Below are 25,389 nucleotides of genomic sequence, written 5' to 3' on the forward strand. Positions count from 1 at the left end.
AATTTTTGATGGCACAGAATTTCCACCTTTTTGTTTATCTTATTCCTTTCCAATAATATTATAATTTTATCCAATTTTAATCAATATATTTATAACTAAAATTTTATTAATTACGGAGGTTACGAATACGATACTTTGAATGAGTTGTTATTTTCAATTGGAATGGTACGACATTAGAAAAAAAAAGGATACAGATAGTATTTCTCTTCTCTTTCTTTATCTCTCTCTCTCTCTCTGCCATATTTCACTCGTTTCCTCGTATGGCACCTAATATTCGAGTATAGTACAAAGTTCAGTGCGGATAACCAACGCCGGCCGGCGGCTGTTCACGAGTGCGCATACATCACCATCCTCGTAGATTCTGAGGATGATATGTGTCCCGGTAACCCTCTTTGTCGTGAGTTACTTTCGGACAGCGAAATTAGAAACCAACTTGTTTGCTCGAGCGCGGTTGGTCGAATACATGGGGACAATTCGGGACGTTCTAAAAGCACCGGCGCTATTCGCGCGCGAGTCATGGACTTTCGTGGACAACGCTTTCTGCGAGGTGCAAATAAACATCGATATATTAATGAAGAGACAAATGGTCTGCCGCATCAAGGAATAGTTCTCGCGAAGCGACGAGACAGCGGTTTTGTATAATAGACATTTTTCATGAGTTTGTAATATATTCTTGTCGTCTCCGTGCTCGCTCGAATGAGCTAAAGAGATTCCTTCCCCCGCTCTCTCTCTCTCTCTCTCTCCCCCCCCTGTCATTCTTTCTCATTTGCTCTCTCGCTGCGGGTCGTTTACCAAAATCCGCGCGCGGTTGATGGCAAGTCTCGTTAAAAAGTGCTGCGAGCTACTTCGAATTTCTGAGGAGCTACTTCGAGTGTCAAGAAATGGAGCAAGTCGAGAGGTTGTCGGCACCGTCGTCTTCTCTCAACTTCGACCCGGCACGTAGCCCGTATATTTAAGCCGTATTTTTAGCGAGGTCCCCTGACGGAAAATTAGACGAAGGCACAGACAACTTCTTTCGCGCGAACGTGAAGCTTGAGGCACCGCCGTATTGCTTCCGCAATTAACTGAAAACTCCCTTCTCGCTCCTCTCCGACCCGATGTCTCGTAATGAAAATTATTTTATTTAATAAACACACACACGCGTAACGTGCGACGCGACCTCGCGCTTCTGTGTCGCCGTGTTTTCGCGTTATTCGTGCGTCGCCACGGGCAATTTTACCTCCGCGGATCTCATCGTTGACCGTACGAAACAAAATGGGAAAAAAAATTAACAATCACTTTTTGACCGCGCGAACAGAATTCCGAGGGTGAGAGAGGAAAGGGAAAAGCTACGTCCTCTATCAGCCAGATAATATCCTATCCGGCTTATTTCTTTATTTTACCCTTCTCGTCGGCCGACACCGATGCTCGAGGCGGCCTTATATAAATGCACCCCATTGCTGCTACTACCGTTCCTCTGCAATAGGCACCCTCTCGATCCGCCGCGAAATAGCGTGACCTTCTGATCTCTCTCTCTCTATCTCTCTCTCTCTCCCGCTCCCTCGCTCGCTCATCTATCTCCTTCTCTCTCTTGCGCGCGCGTCTGCCAGTTAAGCTTCGTTTCGACCGCGCGTATTCTCTTTGGTAGGTACACACAGCGTTGGCATTAAGCCGGCGAGATTATTGCGCGCAGGCAACGTTACCATTTCGCGTTCGGGGCTTCCGAGGATTGGTGGATTTAACGTTCTTAATAATACATTCCGCGGTGAATAATGTAGCAATTGGATTACCAGATGGTAGTCGTTCAATCAGCAACGAGTGGCGCGTGAGTAAGCAAGCAAGCGAGCGAGCGAAGAAGAAAGCGAGCGAACGCGAGATGAACCTATCGCAATGCGATAAAACGATGACGAGATAGGCGGGTTTTAATTACAACGTAATAATCCGTCGCGCGCGCACGTAATTCGATAAATAATCACGCCCGCGATCCAATTTGGCGGGTTTCGCGCGTGCGACGTTAATTGATCTTTTCGCGCAAACACGGTTTAATCGCGGAAAATTAATTATGCGACAATGTTTAATCATTTCCGATGCGAGGGAGGCAAGGGCAATGAGGCAATGAGAGAGAGAGAGAAAGAGAGAGAAAGGAGAAAGAGAAGACCGCAGTAAAAATTAGCTGGTTAAAAGTCAACCGTCCCATCCGCCCATGAATAATGTATGCGACGTTTCCGTCCAGCGAGTGTTCTAAAATTATCCTGTACGACATGCAAATTGCACATCTGTGATTTTCGCAGATTACACACGGGTCCTCGTGCGAACGCGGTTGATTTTTAAATACCTAGTCGCTGAGTCGCGCCGCGAAGCGTGTAGCTACTTACACGGAGATTTCGTAGCTTAATTTAGCGAGAGCTTTTATACGTGAGTATTCATATACTCTAGGAAGAAAATTCTCTCTCTCTCTCTCTCTCTCTCTCTCTGTCTCCATCTGCCTCTTTCCCTCTATCTGCCTCTTTTGATTCGGATTCTAATTCAAATCTCCTTAGGAAGCTCCTTAATCCGAGGTAATGCTTTAACGAATTCTTTCCTGCGTGTGCCACAAAATCTGTGGATTATCTTCTTTTGTGCATAAATTCCACTTACGACCCTTTCATCCCGCCGACGCGTCGAAGAGCGCCGTAGAAATGATTACGGGAACGCTATTATGCGTAACGCGGGAAGGGAACGTAGCGCGTAGTGTGTCTGATAAACTCTCCTAAAAGTCACATTGTATAACGGTAACTTCTAACACGATGAACGAATCATTTCTTTGCTTTTTTTCAAAACAGCTATTCCGTAAATACGGCAAATCGTGCGTTCATCCGCATCTGTTCGCCGCATTACTCGTCTGAACGGTCTCCGCGAAATTATTGCAACATTCCGCGATCGCTCTCGCGCAAGAACAAAGTTCACGCGAAGCGACGTTCATTTAACTTGTTAAAAAATAACCTCCCGTCACGGACGCGTGTCTCAGCGCGGTTATACCGGAAACGACGCTTCGCGAGTTATGTGGGCGCCGTTATTCTCATTCCGCCCGCCGGAAACGGGATATGGCAGCAGTGGCAGCCGGCGGTGGTCAATATTTCAGACACTATCGCGTAATGCCTCAATTACAATTTATAATGAGTTTTCGCCCCCGTTAATTACCGGCGACATCCCCCGTCCGTGAATTACCAGGCAGCTCGAAGTTAAACAAGCTTTCCAGATTTACAAGCCTTTCCTCTGACGGTTCTCTCTCTCTCTCTCTCTTTCTCTCTCTCTCTTCTTCTCTCCGCCCCTTCGTCTTTCGAGGTCCGACGAATTTCTGGCCTCGCCGGAGACCGCCCGCTCTCGAGGGTGATTCCGGAGGCAAGAGAGGAGCTCGAAACGATACGAAAGGGCGAAGTCGATTTATCTAGCGGGGGCGTCGAGCAGGTCCTTAGCCTCGAATTCTCGCAGGATCCCTTTCACGAGGCACCCGGTACTGCAAAGGGCGGTAGTCTACATGCAAGGAAGAAACCCGAGGAAAACCCCTCTCTGGAAACGCGTCCCACATCTCGGATCCGGCAAAGTTCTGTTCCTAAAAAAAGGACTATGGAAAGGGATGTGCGAGCAAGCCGGGTGTTTCGACGAGAGATCTCTTTTTGGGAGGAAGACAGACAATCGGCCGACGAAAACGATAGGATCCTTGCTGATACTCCTGGAGGTTGATAAGCTCGTGCGTGTAACAGAAAATAAGTCGTCTCGGAGGAAACGAAGATCAAAGTGTCGTTCGTCAGGCCGATATTCTGTGTATCGCGTATTTAGCTTAGGATGTTCCTTGGATGCCTTCCGTCGGCGATCCTGCCGTAGGAGGGACTCGACAATGCGGCAAACGAGCAGGAACAGCGGGCGAACGATTTGGCGAAGGAGAAAGAGGATGAAACCGTTAGCTAAAGTCCACTTTGAACAATTTGCAATTCACGACAAGAGTTCCATTCGTAAAGGAATATCCACGGAATCGGAGCCACATTCACGGAAGTAGAATTATTTATTCGCGTCTATTGTGTAGAGAGACGAATAGACCTGTGCCTCGCGTCGAAAAGACGGACGGAGATGCATTTAATCGCGGGTATTTCATTTCCTTCACGTTTAGTCGAAGGCTCATAAACGAGACGAAGAAGGGAAAGGAAAGACGGGGTGGAGGGGTAAAGAGCGAGAGAAAGGCGGACGCGCGACTTAACACACAAAAGCACCCCCCGTTGACCCCCGGGGGACGATTCTGCGACGAGGGGTCGCGTTTTCTTTCTCGCGCCCCGCGATACGTGACAAGTATGAAGCCACCTCGCGTGAAATCCGCCGAGTCGAAGGATTCGCGTTGAGCGCCGAGACACGAGAGACATGTGAGTGAGAAAGAGAGAGAGAGGGAGAAAGAGAGAAGGGGTGGGGAAGGAGGGGGAGGGGGTTGGGGAAGAGAAGCGAGCCGAAGCGTATTTTAGCGCAAAAAAGCCGACGAGACTGCTGTGCGTTGTAGGCCTGGCTCGCATCGTCGATTAATTAACGTTACGCGATGATTACGGGAACCCCGGAGCGCTCGTCCCGGAAGCATAAAAACGACGTATCGCGCTTGCAAGGTGTATTTCTTACCCAACGGGGAACGTTGATGATGTAATTATGTCGTATTATCGGGAATGTCGAGCTAAATGAGCGATCGCGCGAATTATTCGCGAGTGAATCGAGCCGGATGAAATCCGCGATCGACCGGAACATACGCCGATGTCCGTCGAGCTGAGATGCAACCAATTACGTGCCAATTTCTCAGCTCCCTGAATATCGAGCTATGATTATTTTCTTTTTATGACCGCAAGATCGTGTATCGTCCTAAGATAATTATCTGACTTGACATAACTAAAAATTGTCTGTAATTGACTGACGATGCAAAATTACCACTATATGTAATAGCTGGGCCAATAAGAGCCGGAATCACGGATGTTAGCGCATAACCTTTTTTCCTTATCAGGAGGACAATGCGTATACGATACTATTTTGTCGAGAAACTCGTCGGTTTGGTCGCCTCTCTTCCCGCTGTTCTTTCGATCTTTATTCTAGTGCTATACTTATTTTGCTTTATTACTGAAACCTCCCTTTATTTTCTTCGCAATTATAAAAATAAATAATTAAAAGTAAAATCGATGTTGCAAGAAATATCACTACAGCCAAGGGAGCCAACCGCGCGAAAAGAAGCAACACTTAAGAAACTGACATTATCACTTACGAGTTTTCGTGCCGGCGCATAAAGAATTTTCATGCGGGAATTTTTGATGGCTTAATTGCTATGTGCTTCGCGAGCAACGCGGTTTCCGAGGCGATATACATCTTTCGATTTTGCATATAGCCAGCCAGCCGGTATAACTGGAAACAGGCGCTCCAGGGGTTTAGGGAGGGCCCACGATTGGTCGGCGTAGATGGGAAACGAGGAAGATGTCCTTGGATGCATCAAGGGAACCATTATCGAGGGATGAAAGCACAGAGAGAGGGTGCGCGCTATCTTTCGAGACACCCTGTGCATAATTTATCGCCGGAGTGAATCAAGTTTGACCGTGCGTATCGGAGAGAGTCTAACCGAGATGCGTAAATCGAGGCGAATGAACGATAATAATATGCCAGCGCGCCGAATCTGCGGCCAGGATGAAATGCAAATGCATCTCTCTCCTTCCATTACACCGGAAGAATATTCAAGCGGCGCCGTGAAAAGACGGCGAAATTGAGGTGGCCGGCATCGCGAGAAGTTCCTTGCCGCGCCGGTAAAATTGAAAAATTACTTTAAATTAAAACCCTCGAATGGACCGAATTAATCTAATAAAGAATCAAATTACACCGGCGCCCGTCAATTTTATAATGCAGTCAAACGTGAGAATTCCTTAGTAGGCGGATATTGAATGTCCCCGGCAGACTCATAAAGCTTCGTCGGTGAAAGGACGTGGGAACGGATCCGTTTCGGGCAAGAATTTGAGAAATCGTAAGAATGTCTCTTTGAAGGCGGCGAGAGAGAAAGTGCGCGATCATAAAAAAATCCTTTGGAGTTCGTGAGAGGATCTCAGGCAGTCCACAAGTTCGGGCGTACGAAAAGGTCAGCCTTCGTTAACTTTAAATGTTTTACGCATGTGCCAATTATAAATATACTTTTCCGTTTTTTTAAAACGCAGGAATGAAAAACGTAAAAGAGCAAATTCTGCTTGGCGACATACGTGAATTAAGTTTCAGTTGCCCGGACGTTCTCTGTGTCAAATATAGTAGACAAGATTACAAAGAGAATTCTGTCTCGAATTTCATCGCGAATTACGGGTCGCCCGGGGCGAAGTCTCGCGGTGGCGTGGACGAAAATTGCGAAAACGTTAATCAAGGAAGGCCCCGCGCGCTTCGACTCGGATCGCTCGGTAAATTAAGCACGTGCGATGCTCCCCGGCTCGCATTACCGTGGCTAATGCTCCCTTTCGCGTGCGCCTACCTTAACCCACGTTACTTACGTCCCCGTTGTTTCGCGTTACGTTGCGAGCGAGTCGCGACGACGACGGCGCAAAGCGAGGGAGTGCTCCGCGAGCGCGCCCGCTTCGCATCCAAGTTATGGCCATAAAGTCGGTGTTAATGAACCAAAGCGACCAGAATCCTCCGAACTTTTACGAGTCGCCGCTGGCCTCACGGAACCAACCAACCTCGGGTACCGTTACGACGTTTCACGAAAACGAGCCACGTCGGAAATCCGCGGCGGAGCTTCGGGAGGCCGACGAGGGAGCGATGTGCGAAAATATGAAGTCGAGATTTGAAATATCTCGACAAAATACCGATTACACCGTTAACTATGCCTCGCCAAAATTGGAGGTGAACGTTGAAATAAAAACCCTACGTATGTACGTACCTCGAAATGTCCTTCGTAATTACGTAGAGTTTTTATTTCAACGTGTATCCCCATTAACCTCGGCGGTACACGGTTAACAGTGTAGCCCCGCCGCGCGAAATCTTATCTCGCGATGAACGGGTATCAACGTCGGCGTTACGACAGTTTCGTCTCCACGAGGCTTCCTCCGCGTGGTTTTCTCTTTTCACTTTGAAGCTTCGACATCCAGAAAGAGAAAAAGAGTCGGTCGAGTCCGGGGAGAAAAAAACCTTTAATGGCCGTTAAACCCTGCTCCTTCTTACTGGCCTCCGCGAGGTGAATAACGAAGGAGGGTCGTGTTCCTGGGGATCTCTTGAATGTGATTACACGCGGGACGCCGGGGTGGAGAAACGAAAGGCGGGGGATTAGGCGCTTGTCTTGATTTAGTAATAACAAGGCACGCGATAGTCGGAGATGCGCGAGTGACTAGATGAAGCCCGACGAGGACGGCGACAGCCGGCGGACGGAAGAGGAGGAGAAGAAAGAGGAGGAGGACGCGGCTGCGAGATGAGAAAGCGAGTTCACAAAGTAAGGAACCGAGTACATGAGGAAGGTACTAATCAGGACCTCGCGTCTGTTTCGCAATACGCCGCCGAAGCGCCGGGGGAACTGTTCCTCCTGTAACAGACTACCGCGTCGAGACCCACCGAAATCTTCATGAGGCAAGTTTCGCGTCGTAGGATGATAATTCGGGTAACGCGAGTCGCTAAGTCGTCGAGTTCACGTTCCGTTCCCTCATCCGTCAGATCGCGCGTGGAGGCTCTCCCGTCGAGGACGTAGACACGCTGGGAAAGTACACAGAGAGAGAGTGACAGAGAGAGATGTGGGATACACGCGCTCGTTTCATGGTAAAAATATACGAGTCTCTTTCCGAGTTACTGTCGCACAAAGCTTGATGTAATAGAAGAATTCCATTATTCTCGTCGGATCGATCTTAAATTTATTTCCTACAAATAAAATCGAATCTCTTTGAATATTTTACATATTCTTTCCAAATGGATATCTGCTCCAAATTAAATTATTATAAACAAATCATTTAAGTATAACATTCTTCATTCCAAATTCGTCATTAGATAGAATGGAGAACGTATGGGTTTAATAGGAGAAATTAAAAGGAGAGAATTCTGGTTAAATTAATTTAATTTCCTCTATCAGATCGGAGGTAGATTATTTCAGTTATACTTATAGAAAATAAAAATGGAATAAAATCTGCACGGAGAAAATATTGTTAGTAAAAATGATCAGAAAACCGGGTAGTGCTAGACCGTACTGAAATTATGACTTATGATGCGTGTTGCAATTTTTGATGATGTGTATCACATGTACACATCACTAAAGATTACAACACGCATAATAATTTCGATAATAATTTCGCAATAATCCAACATTACAAAATGTTGTAGCAATTTTTACTACAATATTTTCTCCGTGCGCTCGATCAAAATTTTTCTATTGCATTTTCTTATTAAACGCCACCCGTCTAATCGTGAATCTAGAAAAGGAATTTTATACTTAGAGATTTTTTAAAAGAATTTTTTATTCAGAATATAGAGGCGCTCGAGAAGTATACGAGAGAAATAAAGTTCACGCACACGCTCGTGTTACGGAAATGCATGCGGATATTTCTCTTGTAGTTATTATCGATACATGACTTAACAACACGCAGCCTGATTTAACAGAAGATTTCTCATCGAATTATCTCGGATTTATTTGTGGAGAATAAATCGCGCGGTGAAAGGTCGCGTCGATAGGCAGAGTCGCGGCGATTGTCGTCGACTCTCGGCGACGAGTGATTGCGAAGCGTAATAGCCCAGCCTGGAACAATAGAAGCGCAACATTCGCGAAAACAAGTTCGCCTGGCGCGATACGATGCTGACGTTGAAATTAACTAATCCGACGTCGCGTATCGCGGGAGTTTCTCGGGGGTTAAAGGCCAACTCCGGGGGATTACAAGGGCTTCTGGCTGAGTGAGAGGGACAGCGGCTTCGCGGGAACGGTCCATTGAATGGATTTAGCCGGCGAGTTCCGGTTCCTCGACGTTACACATTGCGACGTAGCATGTGAATTTCGCGTTACAATAGCGACCGACAACTTGGTCGTGCTCAGGTGCTCGGGTGCGACACGCGTGCGATCGGGTATTCACGTTCGATCCGATCTCTGAATGCTGAACCGGAATCGCATTCAACCGCCGATCCCGATGGCGTGTCATCAATAAGGAAGAAGCCGCACGAGTCGGTCGTGCTGTCCGTTCCATTCGCGAATTCGGTCGCTCCTGCTTTGCCATCGGACGTCCTCCACTCGTTCCGGTTGTCGCTCTGACCGCGGTTTATTTCAAACGAAATCCGAGGGCGATGTTAACGGAACCTGAGATTAAAGTATAGAAAGCACAGGGACATAAAAGCGAGGCACGGCCATGAGCGCATTTAAAGCCTAAAATACAGAAACATTTGATAACGACGGTTTATTTAATTTGTCGCACAAATTGAAAATACGGAGGCAGGCAGAGCACGCCGATGGCGCTCGTGAAAAGCCATCGTCGTCGGCGTCGTTACCAAAGAAAAATCCCTTTTCACAAGGGAAGAACTACTCGAGGCACTCTTCGGAACGGCTGCGTTGTATACGGGAGAAGGGTACACGAATAAATTCGTGAAGCTCTCTCGCGCGAAATACGAGCAGGCGAGGAGGCTCTGCGGGGTAAATTCCGCGAGAGTCTCAGACGACTTTAAATACATAATGGCTACCACTTATGTCGGCTAAAGAACGTCGCAAAATCGAAACGACGGAACGGCACGGGACACTTCCGCGGTCGTAGGTGGTCTGCTGTATTTCAAAAACCCAACCGTCAACACGTGCAAACTCGAAAGAATAAAGTAAAAGAATAAAATAAAGTAAAAGGATACGTATCTTTTTCTTCTTTACATTTCATGAAAAGCATCAGCGTCTTCGAAAAGGAGATTTTATATCATTTTCACGTCTTTTAAATTTGCTCGAAGAAAAATTTTTTTAATTAGACAAAATTAATTAAAGTATTACAGTTTTTATCTTTGAAATTTAAGATAATTCGAGACCAATTTATGTTTTGATTTGTCGTATAAGTCCACTTTAGGCTTTAGGCTGTCTACAATTCAGAACGGGATTCAAAACCAAATTCTGTTGGTTAAAGAGAAAAAGAGCAACCGGAAGATCAGAATTATTCTCACGTGTGTATCAAAGTACATGTCCATAAAAGCGATTGTGCAAATGCTTTCTTACAAGCACAATTCCGTCGCGGCTGTACTATCTTATATGAGGGGGCTTTATGATCGATATTATTATCGCCACAAAATGGCGCATATATAGACAGTGCATTATCGTCACAGTCGTAAATATCCGTTAATATTTGAAATAGCGTCGCCGGTAATATCGATCGCGCGAAGGATCCCTCTAACCGTGCTGGCGCGAGAAAGTCTCGGATCGGAGGAAAGTAGCTCTCGCGCTGTGTGTCGGAGAGATAATACGCTCCTCGAAGTAACGGCCGGAGGTTCACACCGCGAGGGGTTACACAGGAGGGCCGCAGAAAGAAATTGGGAAGTCGAGCTGCGACGGTACGAGGAAAGACCCAGGGACCGAGGGGATTTCGAAACACGAGATCTCCATCGTCTCGTACCTTCCACACCCGCGTCTTTATATTTTTCCAACGGTGCTGGCGAGTCCCGATATTTCGCCGGATAGAAATTATAAGTATAATATTGGACCGAGGCAACTACACTGCAAAAATCCAAGCGTGTTATTTTAGCTGGGGGTTTTTTTTTTGCACATTTCTTGCTGCTCCTGTCGTTTTAAATTACGCCATTTAATACGGACTGGATGTGTTAACTTATAATTTAGCACAATTAAACGCTTTAAATGAAGTAATCTAAAACGGCAAGAAACATGTAAAAAGAGCTTCAGTCAAATGTGTCATTTTTAGATGTTTATGCGTGTAAAAATAACACTTGGATTTGCAGTGTAGTTGAACATAAAGTAAAAAATCAAAGGAACCATTGAACAATTCGGACGAAATTTAAGTATTTTTTATTCTCGTTTCGTTACATTTTGTCACAAAATATTCCGACTCTTTTCCAATATTACGTGACATGTGGAATTATTCCTTCCCCCTTACCTACACATAGAATATGAAAAAATAGCTTACAATCATATTATGGATAATAATTATTCGACTGCATGCTATATTATTCCTTTTTATAAAATACAAATAACTTTTAGGCGTAATATCAAATTAATGACTTCATTTCAAAATTTTGATCAGTAAAAGTTATGTTTTTAAAAGAATAGATATTTAAAAATTAACATTTTGATGATTAACACAAAATCATGTCAAAACTTAAAAATTTTCACCAAATATAATCAAACGTGTCATGAATGCAAACAAAGTGGATAAACACGCATATTCATAATTACAAGTCGAATTTAATGTGATATTCCATGGACTTTACTCTTCTCTTCCTTCTTGCTATCACAGATCGTTATGCAACGTAATAGATCCATCGTGGTATGACGTAATTATTTAATTACTCCAAACACTTATGCGAGTTTCCGGTATTTAATATATTTAAAATTTCGTTACGCGATCGTATAAAAAAAATATGCTCGAATTTTTTGGCGCGGTAAAAGAGAAACCCGGCTGCTTGCAACGGTGTAATTTGCAAGTTCAACATTTTCATGGGGAAACTCGGGTAATTTTATCTAAATATGAAACTTTTGGCATTCGTCGCTGATCGATCGCACGAAGTGGCATTCATATTTTTCTTGCACGATCACGTGAAAATATTACGCTCGAATTTGTGCCGAAGGAAAAGTCCGGTCGTTTGCAGCGCGTGTAATTCGTGAGTTCATCACTTTCTTGACGGCCCGGGCGATTTTACGTGTTTGCGTTGCTAGGAGTCCGGAAGCCGTTCGCGTGCTCTCGCGTACATGGGCTGCCTGCTCGCTTCGCTGAGCGACAGAGAGCTCGGCATCGAGTGCGCGAACTCTCTCCTCTTACTATTTGTATAAATAATATTTAACGACAACCGCGCGGGATATTTAACGACATCACCGGACAACCCTCATCGTACTCAAAGAGAACTCGAGGACGCGGTAGCAGACGGAATTCAGGCAATCGCGGCGAGTGTTGAAAATAGTCTAAAAATACGTCGGCGCGTCCAGGAGGCGCGAGGATTACGGGACCGAGTTCGCGCAACTCACGATTCGTTCGCGGCAAAAAGCGCGCGCGTATTCGCAACATCGTTGTGCGCTATTGTACGCACGGGAATAAATCGGGAACGGGACCGCCGCGTCGGGTCGCCGTCTGCTGCAACATGTTGCCGGCTATCGACGTCGCGTCTTTTTATCCCCTTCCTCTTCTTCGGAGAACGGCCGTGGTAGCGCACCGGATAATCCACGTGTAACGTTACATCCGCTCTCTCGCGTCAGTCAGCGGCGCATAAACTTTCTAATCGAATTAGGGGTCGGCGGCCTGTTCATCGCGACGTTTTACCAAAACCAAGTTCCCCGTCAACTTGCGAATATCGCGTGAAGAACGGGACCGATTTTCCCGCGGAAACAATGTCGAGTCTGCGAAGAAATCGAAACTGCGCTCCGGGCTGGTCTCGCGTGCGATTTCTCGCCGGAGATCCCGCGCGAGACGCGCTGCGGTGCGAAAGTTCGATCGTTCTTCTGCGCAACTATTATGATTAGTTCTGCGAAATCCCGTTCGCGACGTGCTCTCTAGGAACGCCGAAGATTGTGTCCGCGAAGCGCGAGTTTCACGTAACCACTCGACACGGCGAATGTTCGAAGCGAACGAAACAAACGCGCTACGTTATTACGTAATGTTATTATGTAATGTATTGTGTATCGATACGTGTACTTTTCAATATTTCTTCGAACGCGCAAATTGCAATTTCACCACGCCATTCTTTGCGAACCGATGATATCTTATTAATACATCAACGCCCCCTAGAATCACGCCGCGCGTCGACGAAAAGCGTATCACGAGAAAGCGCACGTGTAACGAACAGCGGCGGTTTAAAGCCGGTGCTGTAAATCCGACGCGCCTTACGACGTCGTCGCATGAAAGAAAAAGAGGGAAAGAGAGAGAGAGAGAGAGAGAGAGAGAGATAGGTGGATAGAGAAAGGTAGAGAACGGGAAACGGCCGCGGTACGGATAAATCCGGAGAAAATCGGAAAGGCTTTTAGGGAAAAATACTCACCGCCATGTCTTCGCTTCTGTAAGCCGTGAGGGTCTGCTCGTCCTGCAGGAGGACGCAGTAACAAGGTTCCCAGCATGCCTCGCTGGCGGCTTCGCCGACGCAGCATTCGGCCTCTGCAAAAGAGAAAGATGGTCCCTCATGAATAACCTCGGCAAATAGACGAGCACCGACGACGACGACGAGGACGATGTCCATTGTGTGTGTCGTCGTCCTACGAGAGTAAAGTCACCGGTGACTTGCAAGGATAATAGACCGAGCGTCAATTATCCTCGCGGCGAAGGGCGCGGAAGAGGGTGATTGAGAAAGAGAGAGAACGCGCGCAGAGAAATCGTCAGCAGTGGCCGATCGGGTGGCGAGTATTTCCGCGAGCGGAGATATCGATTGCTTTTCTATCGATTGCACCGGAGTGCGGCGGGGTCGCGATTGTAATTTACAGAAATAATATGTATTGGAGAAGACGTAATAATGCAGCTGTCTTGCATGCTGCAAATCGAAGGAAAATAACCGCGGGGTGATCCGTAAACGAGTTACTGCGTGATACGTGGGCGCGAGAGCAAAAAGGAGGAAGTGTCAAGGAACAAAATTAGTCGCATCGTTAATATCAGCCGGTCAAAATTGTCGGGTGAAAAATTATTCTTTAAAATTTCTAATTGTTCACACTGATTCGCGGATGGCGAGGGTCTCGGAAAGATACGAGTAGGCGCGTTGTGCGCCGCCCCATTGCCCGTCATTTTTTCGTACGCGAAGTTTCTCCACGTCGCTCGCTGTACGATGTTGACGGTGCGATGTTAAGTCATTCAAATCGCGGACTTCGTCGTCAGAATGAGATATTGAAGAAAACCGACGAAAACATCTTCGGAACTCTGAGTCGCGCTTGCTGAACTCGCGGCGGAGGTCGGATCCGCTGTACATTAGTCGAGGGACAAAGTTTCCCACCTCCATTTGCGTTACCGAAGCATGAGCGCGTCGAAAGCCCTCAATCTTCCATTACATATAATTCCGAGTTGATTGATGCCCCGCGAACGATTGAAACAACCGCCATTCCGCGGAGTTTATCTTCGCGGGTCTCTATACTTGAGCGATAGCTCAGCCGCATGCGGTACTCGGGCCATGATTTATGACGGACGCGTAACCGTTCAAGATTTATGCACAGACGCGTAACAACATTATCCAGAACACATCCCTGCGTGACGGAAGCGAGAACGCATTACGACGCTCGCGAAATGACGGCGCGAGCCGATGTCGTCGTCTCCGCCGACGGGAGCGCGTTCCCATCTTTGGAAAACCGCCGTTTACCGCGCGCATATATACAAGCGTATACGATCGATACGGTACTCACAGCTAAATATTATTTAAGGGAGTTCCCGAGTGCGTGATATCGCGTCCAGTCGCGCGGTTCTCTCGCAAACTGCGCGTGCAAACACGCAACGGCAGCGCAGCGAAACGCGAGCGACGCCTCGTTCGCGAACGCGTGCGAGCCACACGCGACTTTCCATGCGACTTTCGCATAATTCCACGAGAGAGACTGGAAATCGGGAAAAAAAAAGAGAAAATAAAAGGAAATATGCACTGGACTTCGATAAAGTTTTAACATTTATTACATCAGAACTTAGCTTTTCTAATCATTTTCACTGCGTTTGCGAATATGATATGATATCATGTACATCAAACTGTTAAAATAACAGATTAACCGAATAATCAATAACCATATCATGAATAATCAATAACATACACGCACCAGCACGATGCGAACGACTAGGAAGACTACCTAGTAGAAATTTCATGCATTTTTAGAACAGTTACTCTGAACAGTTATGTTAACTTCTGTCTTTCTGTAATTGAGAAATAAAATTATTCGAAATCTCAATCAACATGTGATGCTTTTCCTACAATTACTGTGCACGAAAGATGCGCGAAATCTGAACCCATTTACTGAACGAAAACAGAACAATAGACAAGAAGCTATTCAATTGATAAATACTAGGCAATATATAACTGAGTAGATGTCTACGCAATTCTGTTGAAAAAAGGTGGGAATTTATATAGGAATTTCATACGAAATCCCATGGTTGCTCCTGAGGATTTGCGCCCAAAAACTCAAGTCCTAAGTAGGAATCCACGTGGATTCCTGTATGAATTTTCGTAAATCATGTGGATTCCTATATGGATTTGTATTATCCTATGTAAATTCACATGTTTCCCTGTGAATTTCCGTGGAAATCCAACTGAAAATAATTTTCAACAAGGAAACCACATATTTTCATCAGGAAAACTGCTTCGGCTACTGAATAAAATCCTATCAAGTTCTCATCCATTTCCTACGCAGTATTGTTACAATTAGCGAGAATGCTAATGAGAATGAATACTAGACAATAACTGGATGGATGTCTAGGAAAACTGCGTAATTTCTACCAGGGTAGTGACTTTCGGCCTGGTAGAAATGTGAAGGCTTTATTTAAGCCTGTGCGAAGAAAATTACGAAGAAATGGTTCGGCTCGATTGAGAAATCAGAAAAGTGATTCGACGGGCAGGTACCAGCCGATGCGCCGTCATCGGCGCGAATATGAGCGGCTTGAAACATTTTACGGAGCGTCCCTCTTCTCCCCTTTGATCTAACCGGTTTGAGGAACGCTGAAAGCTTTCATTTTCATACGGCGCCGCGAAAGGTCCGGTGCAGAAACGTGGCTGTAATCGGAGCGCGGAGCGTATAAGTATGTATCGATTTTGGCCGGTATCGGTGGTGTGTTGTTCTTGCTTCGAGATACCGAAGATCAAACGGAGGGAAACGCGCGCGAGCGAGAAAATGAAGGCACAAAGCGACAAGTCGAACAAAGAATTAATTGGTTCGACGGGCAGCAGTGTTGCGCTGAAAAACGCGAGCTACGATAAAAACATATAATCTGAATAATTTCGCATGTATCGCGCGGGACGCAACGGAACGGTCGACGAATCAATGTTACACGATAATATTTATCGCGATGAATATCCGTGCGACTGCGCGCTCTCCGATCCGTTCGCATTCCGCTCTCGACGGTAACGTGCGCGCGCGCGACTTGGAAAATACCCTCGAAGACATAGTGTCGAGTCATCTCCCGCCGTGGTGTTACAGAAAAACCGCGCGTGAACATGATCGATATAAAATTATGAGGCACTTTATGGCGGCCTCCGTCCTCGCGTCTTCTTGCGCTTCTAATGCGCTGGGAAATGTAATTTGCCGCAGCCGATTACATCATCCATTATCGAGCGCGGCGGCTCGCAACGGCGCGGAATCTAATCTTTAGAGTGCGAGAATGGAATTCGCGGTATGTACGAGAAATATAGTCATGCTTTTTAAAATTTACCGAGGCATTCGGAAGTGTATCGTAAAATTTCCAATTTGACACGTGTCATAGAGAACATCCTGAGTAACCTCCGGAAGGTTTTAGCCGGCGGTCTCTGTTAATTAAAAAAATTTATTATCGGTAACCCGGAGCGCTAGAAAGCTAAAATAATAACTTGAACTTGAGATAACTTGAGATAATAACACCATCTCAGGCCTCCGGGCTAAGATGACATCATCTTAGCTTTTCATAACAATTTCCCACAGCTCGGTCGAGTAAAATTTACGAAAGGCACTCGAGAACAATCGGAACGCTGCGCCTTTTGCAATTAGCAAAACCGGATTAACAAATATCGATTTGGAGTCATCTCTCTGCGCGCATAGGACGCGCGCTGCGCTCCGTGAACAGTACGTTACGAACGTGCGTTTAAATGACCGAACGTGTAAACAAACGAAGCCCACAGAAATAACGCACCGTTCTTATACTTAGAACAGGACTACCGCTAACCAGTAGTAATAGTAGTGATAGTGGTAGTAGTAGTAGGAGTAATAAAATGAACGGAGACGAGAAACGATGGAAATCCGGCATGGGGATATGGGCAGGCCGGCCATGTGCGAAGTGGTGGCGCGCCGGCGGTGTGTTTCCTATGCATACAAGAAACGACGCACGTCGAGGACTTTACGATCATTATCGCCGGCGCGCGCCATTTATCGCGTTTTATTTGCGATAATTTTTAATGACGTGTGCGCGCGTGTCGGCAAAGTTATGCACCACGACTGCCATTCGACGGCTGCTGTTCGAGGTTCACACCGCGACGTTGTGTACTTCAATTTGTAGCGCAGCGAGCAGCGGGTATTAGCGGTCTGCCGTAAGTATAGATGTCTGCGGCGAGGAGAGAAGCCGATGCGGGTTGGCGGGCCGCGCCGCTGTTGATACCGTTGAATTCTGCGGTACGCCCGTTTAGACGGACGCAGGCGTTAATTGCGACCAGCGTGTGGCGCATGCGTGTGTGTGTGTGTGTGTATACGCGTGTGTAACAGCGCGGAAGCGGATGATCTTCGAAACTCGCGCGATGTATTCCCGGCGTCTGTTTATGTGATCCCACAGTGCTCGGCAAATGAGAGAATGTGTCGTATTTCTCCTACGGAACGGGAAGACTCGTCTTTCTTTCGAAAAAACTTCTCGCCCGCATTAAAAATTGCGAGTAAACGGGGGACACTCAGCGATTCAGCAGTCGTTTATCAATGGGCAGGGAAACAGATCCTTTAGAGTCACATTAGAAATATAGCGTGGAGGTAGAAATAAGACACGTGGATTTAAGTAAATAAATAGGAGAACGAATAATTATTATTTATGAATCGCGATATAAAAATCGTATAAGCGAGGGTTCAAAAGAAGAGAGTATATCATTAAGGGAATCTATCATAACGGAATACTCCAATCAGCACGCATAGCCTGTTAACGCGTTGAATGCCGTGAGGGCCGATGACCGGCATTGTGATATTACCACGTTTTGTTAAGTTACGTAAAAAATATAATCAATTGCATCTACAGAGTAGGCTAGACGGCTAAGAAAAAGCTAATTAAAGATAAAAACATATATACATCCTAAATCATATTTATTTACTGTAGCTTTAGTGATTTAATCATCAATCAGACGTTTGTACGATCAATGAAAATCAGCGCGGCACTCAAAGTGTTGATACAATGAAAAATAGCATATGATATCTTATGTCTCTACCTCAGGGTGAAAAATGGAGAAATATCTGAAGTTTCTTCTTTAAAAGGTCCATTAAGTTTCAACTCTTCCAAGATATTACGACAGAATTATAAACATTATTACATTGAAGCAACGGAGAGTTTTGTATGCGAGAAAAAGACCTGCCAGAATTCTGTACACGTCGCCGTCGTAAATTCCGGCTATTCCAGAGACAATTAATTTTCATTAAATTAAACACACTGCTCAGTCCAACATACAAACTTTTTTTCCGAGGCGCGGAAATGCCATAGGGGAAAGCCGCCGGGATTCTTCGCGCTCTTTAAGAGCTCATATATCTCTGCGATGCTTTTGACGCAAGTTTTACGACGCTTCGAAGCCGCCGTTTTTTCGGTAAGTTTCATCGGAATGTAAAGTCCCGAAGAGGTGTCACGTAAGTCAAAGCGCGTCGTGCAATGACGCGGATACTGTTACACCCTCTCGATAAGAGAGGGGCGGCATTGTGTCATCTCGTTTCAGTACTGCCGCTCGTGTCCGTGATTCCGCAAATATTGAAAAATATACCGCGCCGTCGCGGCAGCTACCCCTATTCTCGCGGGTACCATCGCGAAAAGTTCCTAAATGATTAGTCTCGCTTGGCGGTAAATTTTTCGTTACTTCTCCGCCGCCGCCGTCGTAGCCGCGCTTTTTCCATAATGGACGCCAACGCTGCCGTATTCCGGCCCGCACGATATCGCATTACTTTTATAACCGACGAAATTGTTCGCCTTGCCCCCGAGCACTCGCGGCACTTTACGGTTCTCGCGAAACTTTCGTACGTATCCGTACCTGTGCGTCTCTCTCTCTCTCTCTCTTTCTCTCTCGCTCGCTCGCTCTTTCTCTCTCTCCCTCTTTCTAGCTTTTTTTCTTCCCTGACCCGCCGCGTCGGATATACCACGCCCGCGGCGAGGTTGCAGTTAGTTTTCCATTACTCCTTTTTCGACGAATCCGGGGAAAGTACTGCGTTTCAGCGCGGCTCGCCGTAATCAACGAGAAACAACATCTGTACTTGTGAACTCGAATCGCCGACGATTGTCGGACCGTTCTGAAACGGTTGCCCGCGAATGCGCCCGCAATCGTGCGATCGCGCCCTTGCAGTCCCATTAATGATTCTCACAGAGGTGCAATTACAAGTCGCGAAAATGAGTTTCGTGAGAGACACGTGACTCCGATTTTCTTCGTGATGAACAGAAACGCATTGTTGTGGCGGTAACTACAGGGCCCCTTGAAATATCTAACAGAGACGTTTGAAATGTCAAGTGTTCTTAATCTTATAAAAAAAATTGTTTCAATTATTCATTCTTGCGCGTTCGATCGCCAAGCTATAGAATTATTCAAACGGAATTCTACTTGTTCGGCGTGATCCCCTAATTGTCCTCGAACGGTGTGCTTGTATCTTTCTTCGCTTTTGCCTGCGTTTCGTATTCTTCCTTTAGTACAATTTCATGAGTAGTCGGCACACTCAGACCTTTCAAGATAAAAGTCTTTGTCAGAATGCATTTCCTCTCCTCACTCTTTCACCGAGAGTTAGCAGAAGATATCTTGTCACTCCAACCGATACAAATATTTCCGCTCGGCGCTCGGGAAATGGAAGCCCCCAGGCGTCAAGTTTCAAGTATCAATTCCTCAACATTCCCGTTATATCGGAAGTTACCAAGCTCGTCGGCGCTCTTCGATACCGTGGAAGCGCAGTCAGAAACACGATGACGCGATGGGCTAGCGAAAATCTCGCGTCGCAATTTACCGTCTTACAAATCACCAATGCGGAAATCAAAATTTTCTGTACTTGCGCAACTATGAAAAGAGAAGAGGCCAATGTCTATCTCTTCGTTTTTCCACCAACTATTCACCCTCCCACGCAGTGAAAAATTCACACTTCGCATGTGCCAAACGGTCTATTCACATTTTTGTGTTAATATATTGAAAAGTAATACGAATATTATGTCAGAAACTAACGCAAAATTAAATATATTAATCGGCGCTGAATAAAATGTTATTTTATTACTTACAAATGTTGAATATCGACACCACAAAATGTATTGAGATAATGTAAACGTAATATGTTAAATTAACTACGGGTACATTAAACATTTAACACCAAAATTTGGCTCAAGGAACGATCTCAACACGTACGAGATATTCTTTTGTTACAGCTTTTTCAAATAACAAAATCGATTTATTCGTGACGGATACGCAATTTTCGGGGGCAAAGTGCGCGCTTTCCCAGGCGCGAATTCGCAGCCTCGACTTCCTCCGCGTTTCATCGACTCGGATCCCCATGTCTGTCGGCTGCGTCGCGTGCGCGTTTTTCCCGATACTTTCCTGACGCATGTCTTCGGGCGCGTAAGAATGCGCGCGCGACGGCTCCCCCGGCCGCTTCGGCCCGCGGCGCGTATATGGCGCACAATGGACAATGCCGAGCCCGATATCGCGCGAGGCGATTCAAGCGTCCGTTCTGTCGGCGATTACGATGACGATTAGGATTTCAAGTTCCTAGCGAGCCTTCGCCGTTCTTTGGCGGATGATCGCGGCCCGCCCGACGCGTCCTTGAATCCCGAACAATCGAAGCGTGCGCACCGGCCGATCAGCGAGAGGCGGCCGAGCATGCCGGATGGAATGCATGGGAAAGCTTTTCATTCGCGCGAGTTCGAAAGCCGAGCGCGTTTTAAAACGCTGAGCTATTTCTCGGTGCTTCATATAAAATTAAAAAAAGAAAAAAGAAAAATTGAAATATATATTCGTCAGACCCATTTTAGAGAGAGAGAGAGAGAGAGAGAGAGAGAGAATGTATTTGCGACGGAAAATATAGAGCATAATTCTATTTGTAATTCTTACGCGCCGTGCAGCGTAAAAAATATTTGAAAATCAGTAGGGCATTTGGCGTACGATACGCGAGCACGTTGATCGAATCAGTGTTCGATCGTCATTCGCCCGCCATTGAATTTTCCAAACTACAGCGCAACGTCATCTTGTACTCTGACTAAGGGTTTCGGATGGCGAGATCGTGATGGAAAGTTTCAATGAAGACGATCGGTTAAAAACGCGAACTGCTCAACCGTGACGAACGTGTGCGCCGAGGAAATTTTCGTCGCGATTTTACAACCGTCGTCTTATACGAGAGTTCGATTTCTCGGCTACGACTACATAGAGTCACATTGTACCAAGTTTCTCGTGGAAACGACGATGACGACGATACAACGTCGACGACGGCGACGGTACTTAGAAGTTCTATGAACTCCGAAGTAGTTCTAGCGAAGAAGCTGTATATCTAGAGAAGAAGAAGAAGAGGAAGAAGTAGACAAAGATAACGAAATTCGCGAGACACCAGGTAAGCGGACGACAAAGGAAGGAAAAAAGACGTCGGGGGAACCAAGGACATAGCTACACATCTGAAAATAGAATCAAAAATGGACGGAAGAGCCAGTTGGCAACGGAGAGAACACACTTCTCTCTCGTCCTGTGAATTTTCTGCGTAACACCGAGAGGACCTCTTTTCGTGGTATTATTGCGTTAATAATTTCAAAAAGGAGACATTCCATTTTAGCTGTACCGGTAGCTAGGAGGAAGGGCGGCTTCTCCGAGAACGTACTTAAATGACTTCACTTTACCGCACGGAAAAGGAGCATTTCTTTTCGTTGAAAAATTCCAAACGACTCGCGCGCACGCGCGCGTTCCGCTTTCGCACAGTTAATTTACGAAATTAATTTCTAAGAGAGAATAATCTCTTCGAGCAATCGAACTTTCATGTAATTTCGAACAAAGTCGCGTGTGCGCGATGTCGAAGCCAATACCTTTCGATTTATCTTCTTAGCGAGGAAAAATTATATTTCTTTTTATAAGAATGTATAATCTTCTCAAGTGATTATTCTTCCTTATAGTCTCTTAAACAAAGTCGCGCGAGCAAAGTCGAAGGAACGCGTCTCGACCCGTCATGCGAACGACGAATAATTCTTCTCGGTTTGACGTGCGGCGAAAAAGCCTTCTACATTTTCCGGTCGGGGTCTTCGAACGGAGTAACGTTATAATGTCTCTCCGCCGTAATGCATTCAAATATATTTATGGCGGCCATAAATGCGAACACAGCGAAATAATATTTATATAGCGATACGTGTGAGCAAGGAGACACGCTGATGCGGGCGGGGGAGAATACGACCGTACCGGGATCTTTTATTCATTTTTCTATCGATAAATGGTAATGTTACCGTAAGATCGATACAACATTACGTAGCCGCTCACCTTTCTGTTCGGGCAACCGGCCTCGTAAAATCAATACCACGACGTCGCTCGTGGATTTTACGCTTCAATGTAACCGGAAGACACGGCACCGCCTCGTCTCTACATCAACGACGAACATTACGATAACGCGTTATCACGACGTCGGCCAGCTTTCTCGTGAAGTTCGTAGTTTGAAATTTTAGCTTACGCCGGTGGCGTAGTTTGTAAAATCAAAACTCAACGTCGATGTACTTCGCGATGACGCGTTCCACACTCGCGTGACATTGATCGACGCAAAACAGGCAATGTCCTATTTCAGATTTTCTTTCATATCCCTCAATAATTCGTCATCAAATGCATCAGCGTGGCTCCTCCAATCGGATATACCGCGATATCACACGATATCGGTCAAATTCTTCGCAAAATTCCGAACCCTAAACCCGCGTTTATCGGCGATCGCAGTTCCAAAATTAAATTTCGGGGGACTAAAATTGAAATTCGTCGTCGAACTCTGGTATTAATAAACTCGAATAGGCGTTGTTTTTTTTTTTTCTATGCCGCCGTCGACTCAATAATTCATCGTCGAACATATCAATTACACAATCGAAGCTTCACCGATCGGGCGTCGCCCGCGTTATCATTACCGAGTAACGGGACGTGTCGCGAATTAATTTTCGCTCGCGCGTCTTTTCTCACGGCGAAAAAAAGGCCGGGCGGAAGAAAGCCGGGCGAAATCCGTCTTTACGTAAATGTACCGCGAGATTAGCCGTGTCGCATATAAATCTCACACACATCAACGTCGCGGATCGGTCGATTCTCGCGAGCCCCGGCGTTGCCCTTCGCATTCGCTCGCTCGCACCTGATCCTCGCGAATTCCATTTTATCGCTTTGTCACGGCCTTGTCCCGTCGGCATCGGTATTTGCGCGTCAATCTCGCGGAGGTCTTCGCATCTGCATAACCAGCCACGTCGAAGACTCGAGCGGGCTCCCGAGAGAAATCGGGGACGAATAGATATGCGGCGCTGACGGTGGAGGTCGAGCCGGGGGACGGGGAGAGTTCAACCACGTTTGTCCACGAGCGGGGCGAAATGGAACGTCGTAATAAAACGGGAAATATTCCGCCGCCGAGTCGCTCTCCTTTCTTTCCCCGTCCGCGAAATTCGCCGTGCGTTTCCGCACGACGGACGGTATCCCCGCGGGTAACCCCCGACCACTGCGCGATAAATCCCAATTTCCGCGTATTCTATTCCGACCCGTCTACTTTGAATAGTCGCGGGCACTTCGTCGGGTCTGCGTTCGCGCGCTCCTCAGGGGGCCGAAAGATAGCGCCCTTCCGATGGACACGTCGATGAATTCACGTGTCAGAGACGCGGCAACGCGAGCCCTCGTGTGATAAACGAAACGTGCACGGGAGAACAGAGCGTTATTTTTCTTTCGACACACGGTGTATACGTCGTCCTCTCCGCCAGCCTCCACGCTTCGTCCGCGCTTCCCGCCGTTCTTGGGGGAACTTGAATTTCGAGGACGGAACGAGCGTTCGCCCAACTGTGTGTGCACCCGACGCCAAATGTGTAAATCGCTTAATTTCGCGCTCGACCCTCTCACTCGTTCGCTTAATATTCCATATCCGGCCGAAAGTCCGCCGCGCCTGCCGAACACCGGCTCGCGTATACGAACGCGCTCGCGGAGTCGTGTTTGCGCGGGTATACGAAGACGAATGAGGGATGATGCTGAGCAGAGACGGGAGATCCTCGTCACTCTCGAGATGAAGCCACGTACTCTCTCTCGTGTGAACGCGCGAGAGACTCACGGAAGAGGCGCATCCAGGGAGTCGCGACTAGGAAACAGGCGGCGGCGACGACGAGAGCGGCACTTCGGCGCGTCGCGCGGATTAATTGAACTCGCTGAATAAATTATAGAACGTGATCGCGCGTGCCTTCATCGCCCGTTTAATGATCCAGATTCGAGGCCGGTGAGAGGGAGGGGGAGAGATCGAGCGCTCGCGCTTTTTCGACGGCGGCATGCGGTCTCACGCGCGCGACTAATCGTATTTGCATGACGCGATGACGAGTGCGAACGGGGAGGACGAGGCGAGGGGGAACGAAGTCGAGTGCCGGCGACGGGAAGGGGGGGGAGCAGGAGTGTTCGAGCTCTCGAAACGATGTCGCGAGGCCGCGGGAAAACAACTCGGGGAGGAAAACGAGGAATGTCAAGTGGCCGTGGTGAGTTACACAAATAGTACACAGCGGCCGCAACGGCGAGATCGCGATGCCGAGAGACGCACGCGAGGACGCCATGCGCTTCTCGCGAGAATCCCACGGGACGCCTCGCGGGAACGCGTTAAAAATCACCGGGGATTTCGGCGACTCGAAGTAGCGGTCGTCGTCGCAGGTCGTGTTTGCGAGAGCGATATCTGGCGAAATCGCGCGGCGTCGTCGCGTCCCGGCGCGCAACACCCTCGCGCGAGGCTGTTACGGGAAGACAAAGAGACGACAGGTGAGAAGTCCTTCAGCTTCTCCGGCCTGGCGGAAGGAGAACGCGTCCTCCTTTCTCTCTCTCTCTCTCTCTCTCTTCCTGCGAGAGAACAACCGGGAAACGAGAGAAGCGCGTCGTCGCGTGGAGTGAGTCGCCGTCTTCGCTGCGCAAGCGCGTGTTTCTATCTCGAGTCGAGATTATTTCTGCGGTCCTCATTAGGCTCACGTCGGGGCCGGATAGTTCATTACTGGCGATCTTATCTCTGACCCGTTCTTTCGCGAGAGCTTCTCTCTCTCTCTCTCTCGCTCGCTCCCTCAATTTCACTTCCCTGCCTGTCTTCTCCTTTCCCTTCGCGTTCTCCCGTCGCGGCCGAACCACGCGGTCCTCCTCTCTCGCATCGCCATTTTCCGCGCTTCTCGCGTGTATAGATTTGCACAAACACACACGGGCGACACAGTTGGCCTTCTTTCTGCTTTCCCCCCCCCC

The 25,389-nt window shown here is 47.2% G+C and overlaps 1 protein-coding gene across 3 annotated transcripts in view; it reads right to left on the reverse strand.

Moving 5' to 3' along the window:
- The window catches only part of LOC106748525 (probable Ras GTPase-activating protein), a 339,617-nt gene that overhangs the window by 179,938 nt on the left and 134,290 nt on the right, over nucleotides 1-25,389 (reverse strand). For all 3 annotated transcript variants that reach the window (XM_014627168.1, XM_014627167.1, XM_014627165.1), the window contains one exon: nucleotides 13,138-13,250. In XM_014627168.1, the coding sequence (XP_014482654.1) occupies nucleotides 13,138-13,250 (113 nt within the window). The remainder of the gene's footprint in view (nucleotides 1-13,137; nucleotides 13,251-25,389) is intronic.

Source organism: Dinoponera quadriceps, unplaced genomic scaffold (genome assembly GCF_001313825.1).
Source record: "Dinoponera quadriceps isolate SergipeBrazil2010 unplaced genomic scaffold, ASM131382v1 scaffold2872, whole genome shotgun sequence".
Classification (NCBI taxonomy): domain Eukaryota; kingdom Metazoa; phylum Arthropoda; class Insecta; order Hymenoptera; family Formicidae; genus Dinoponera; species Dinoponera quadriceps.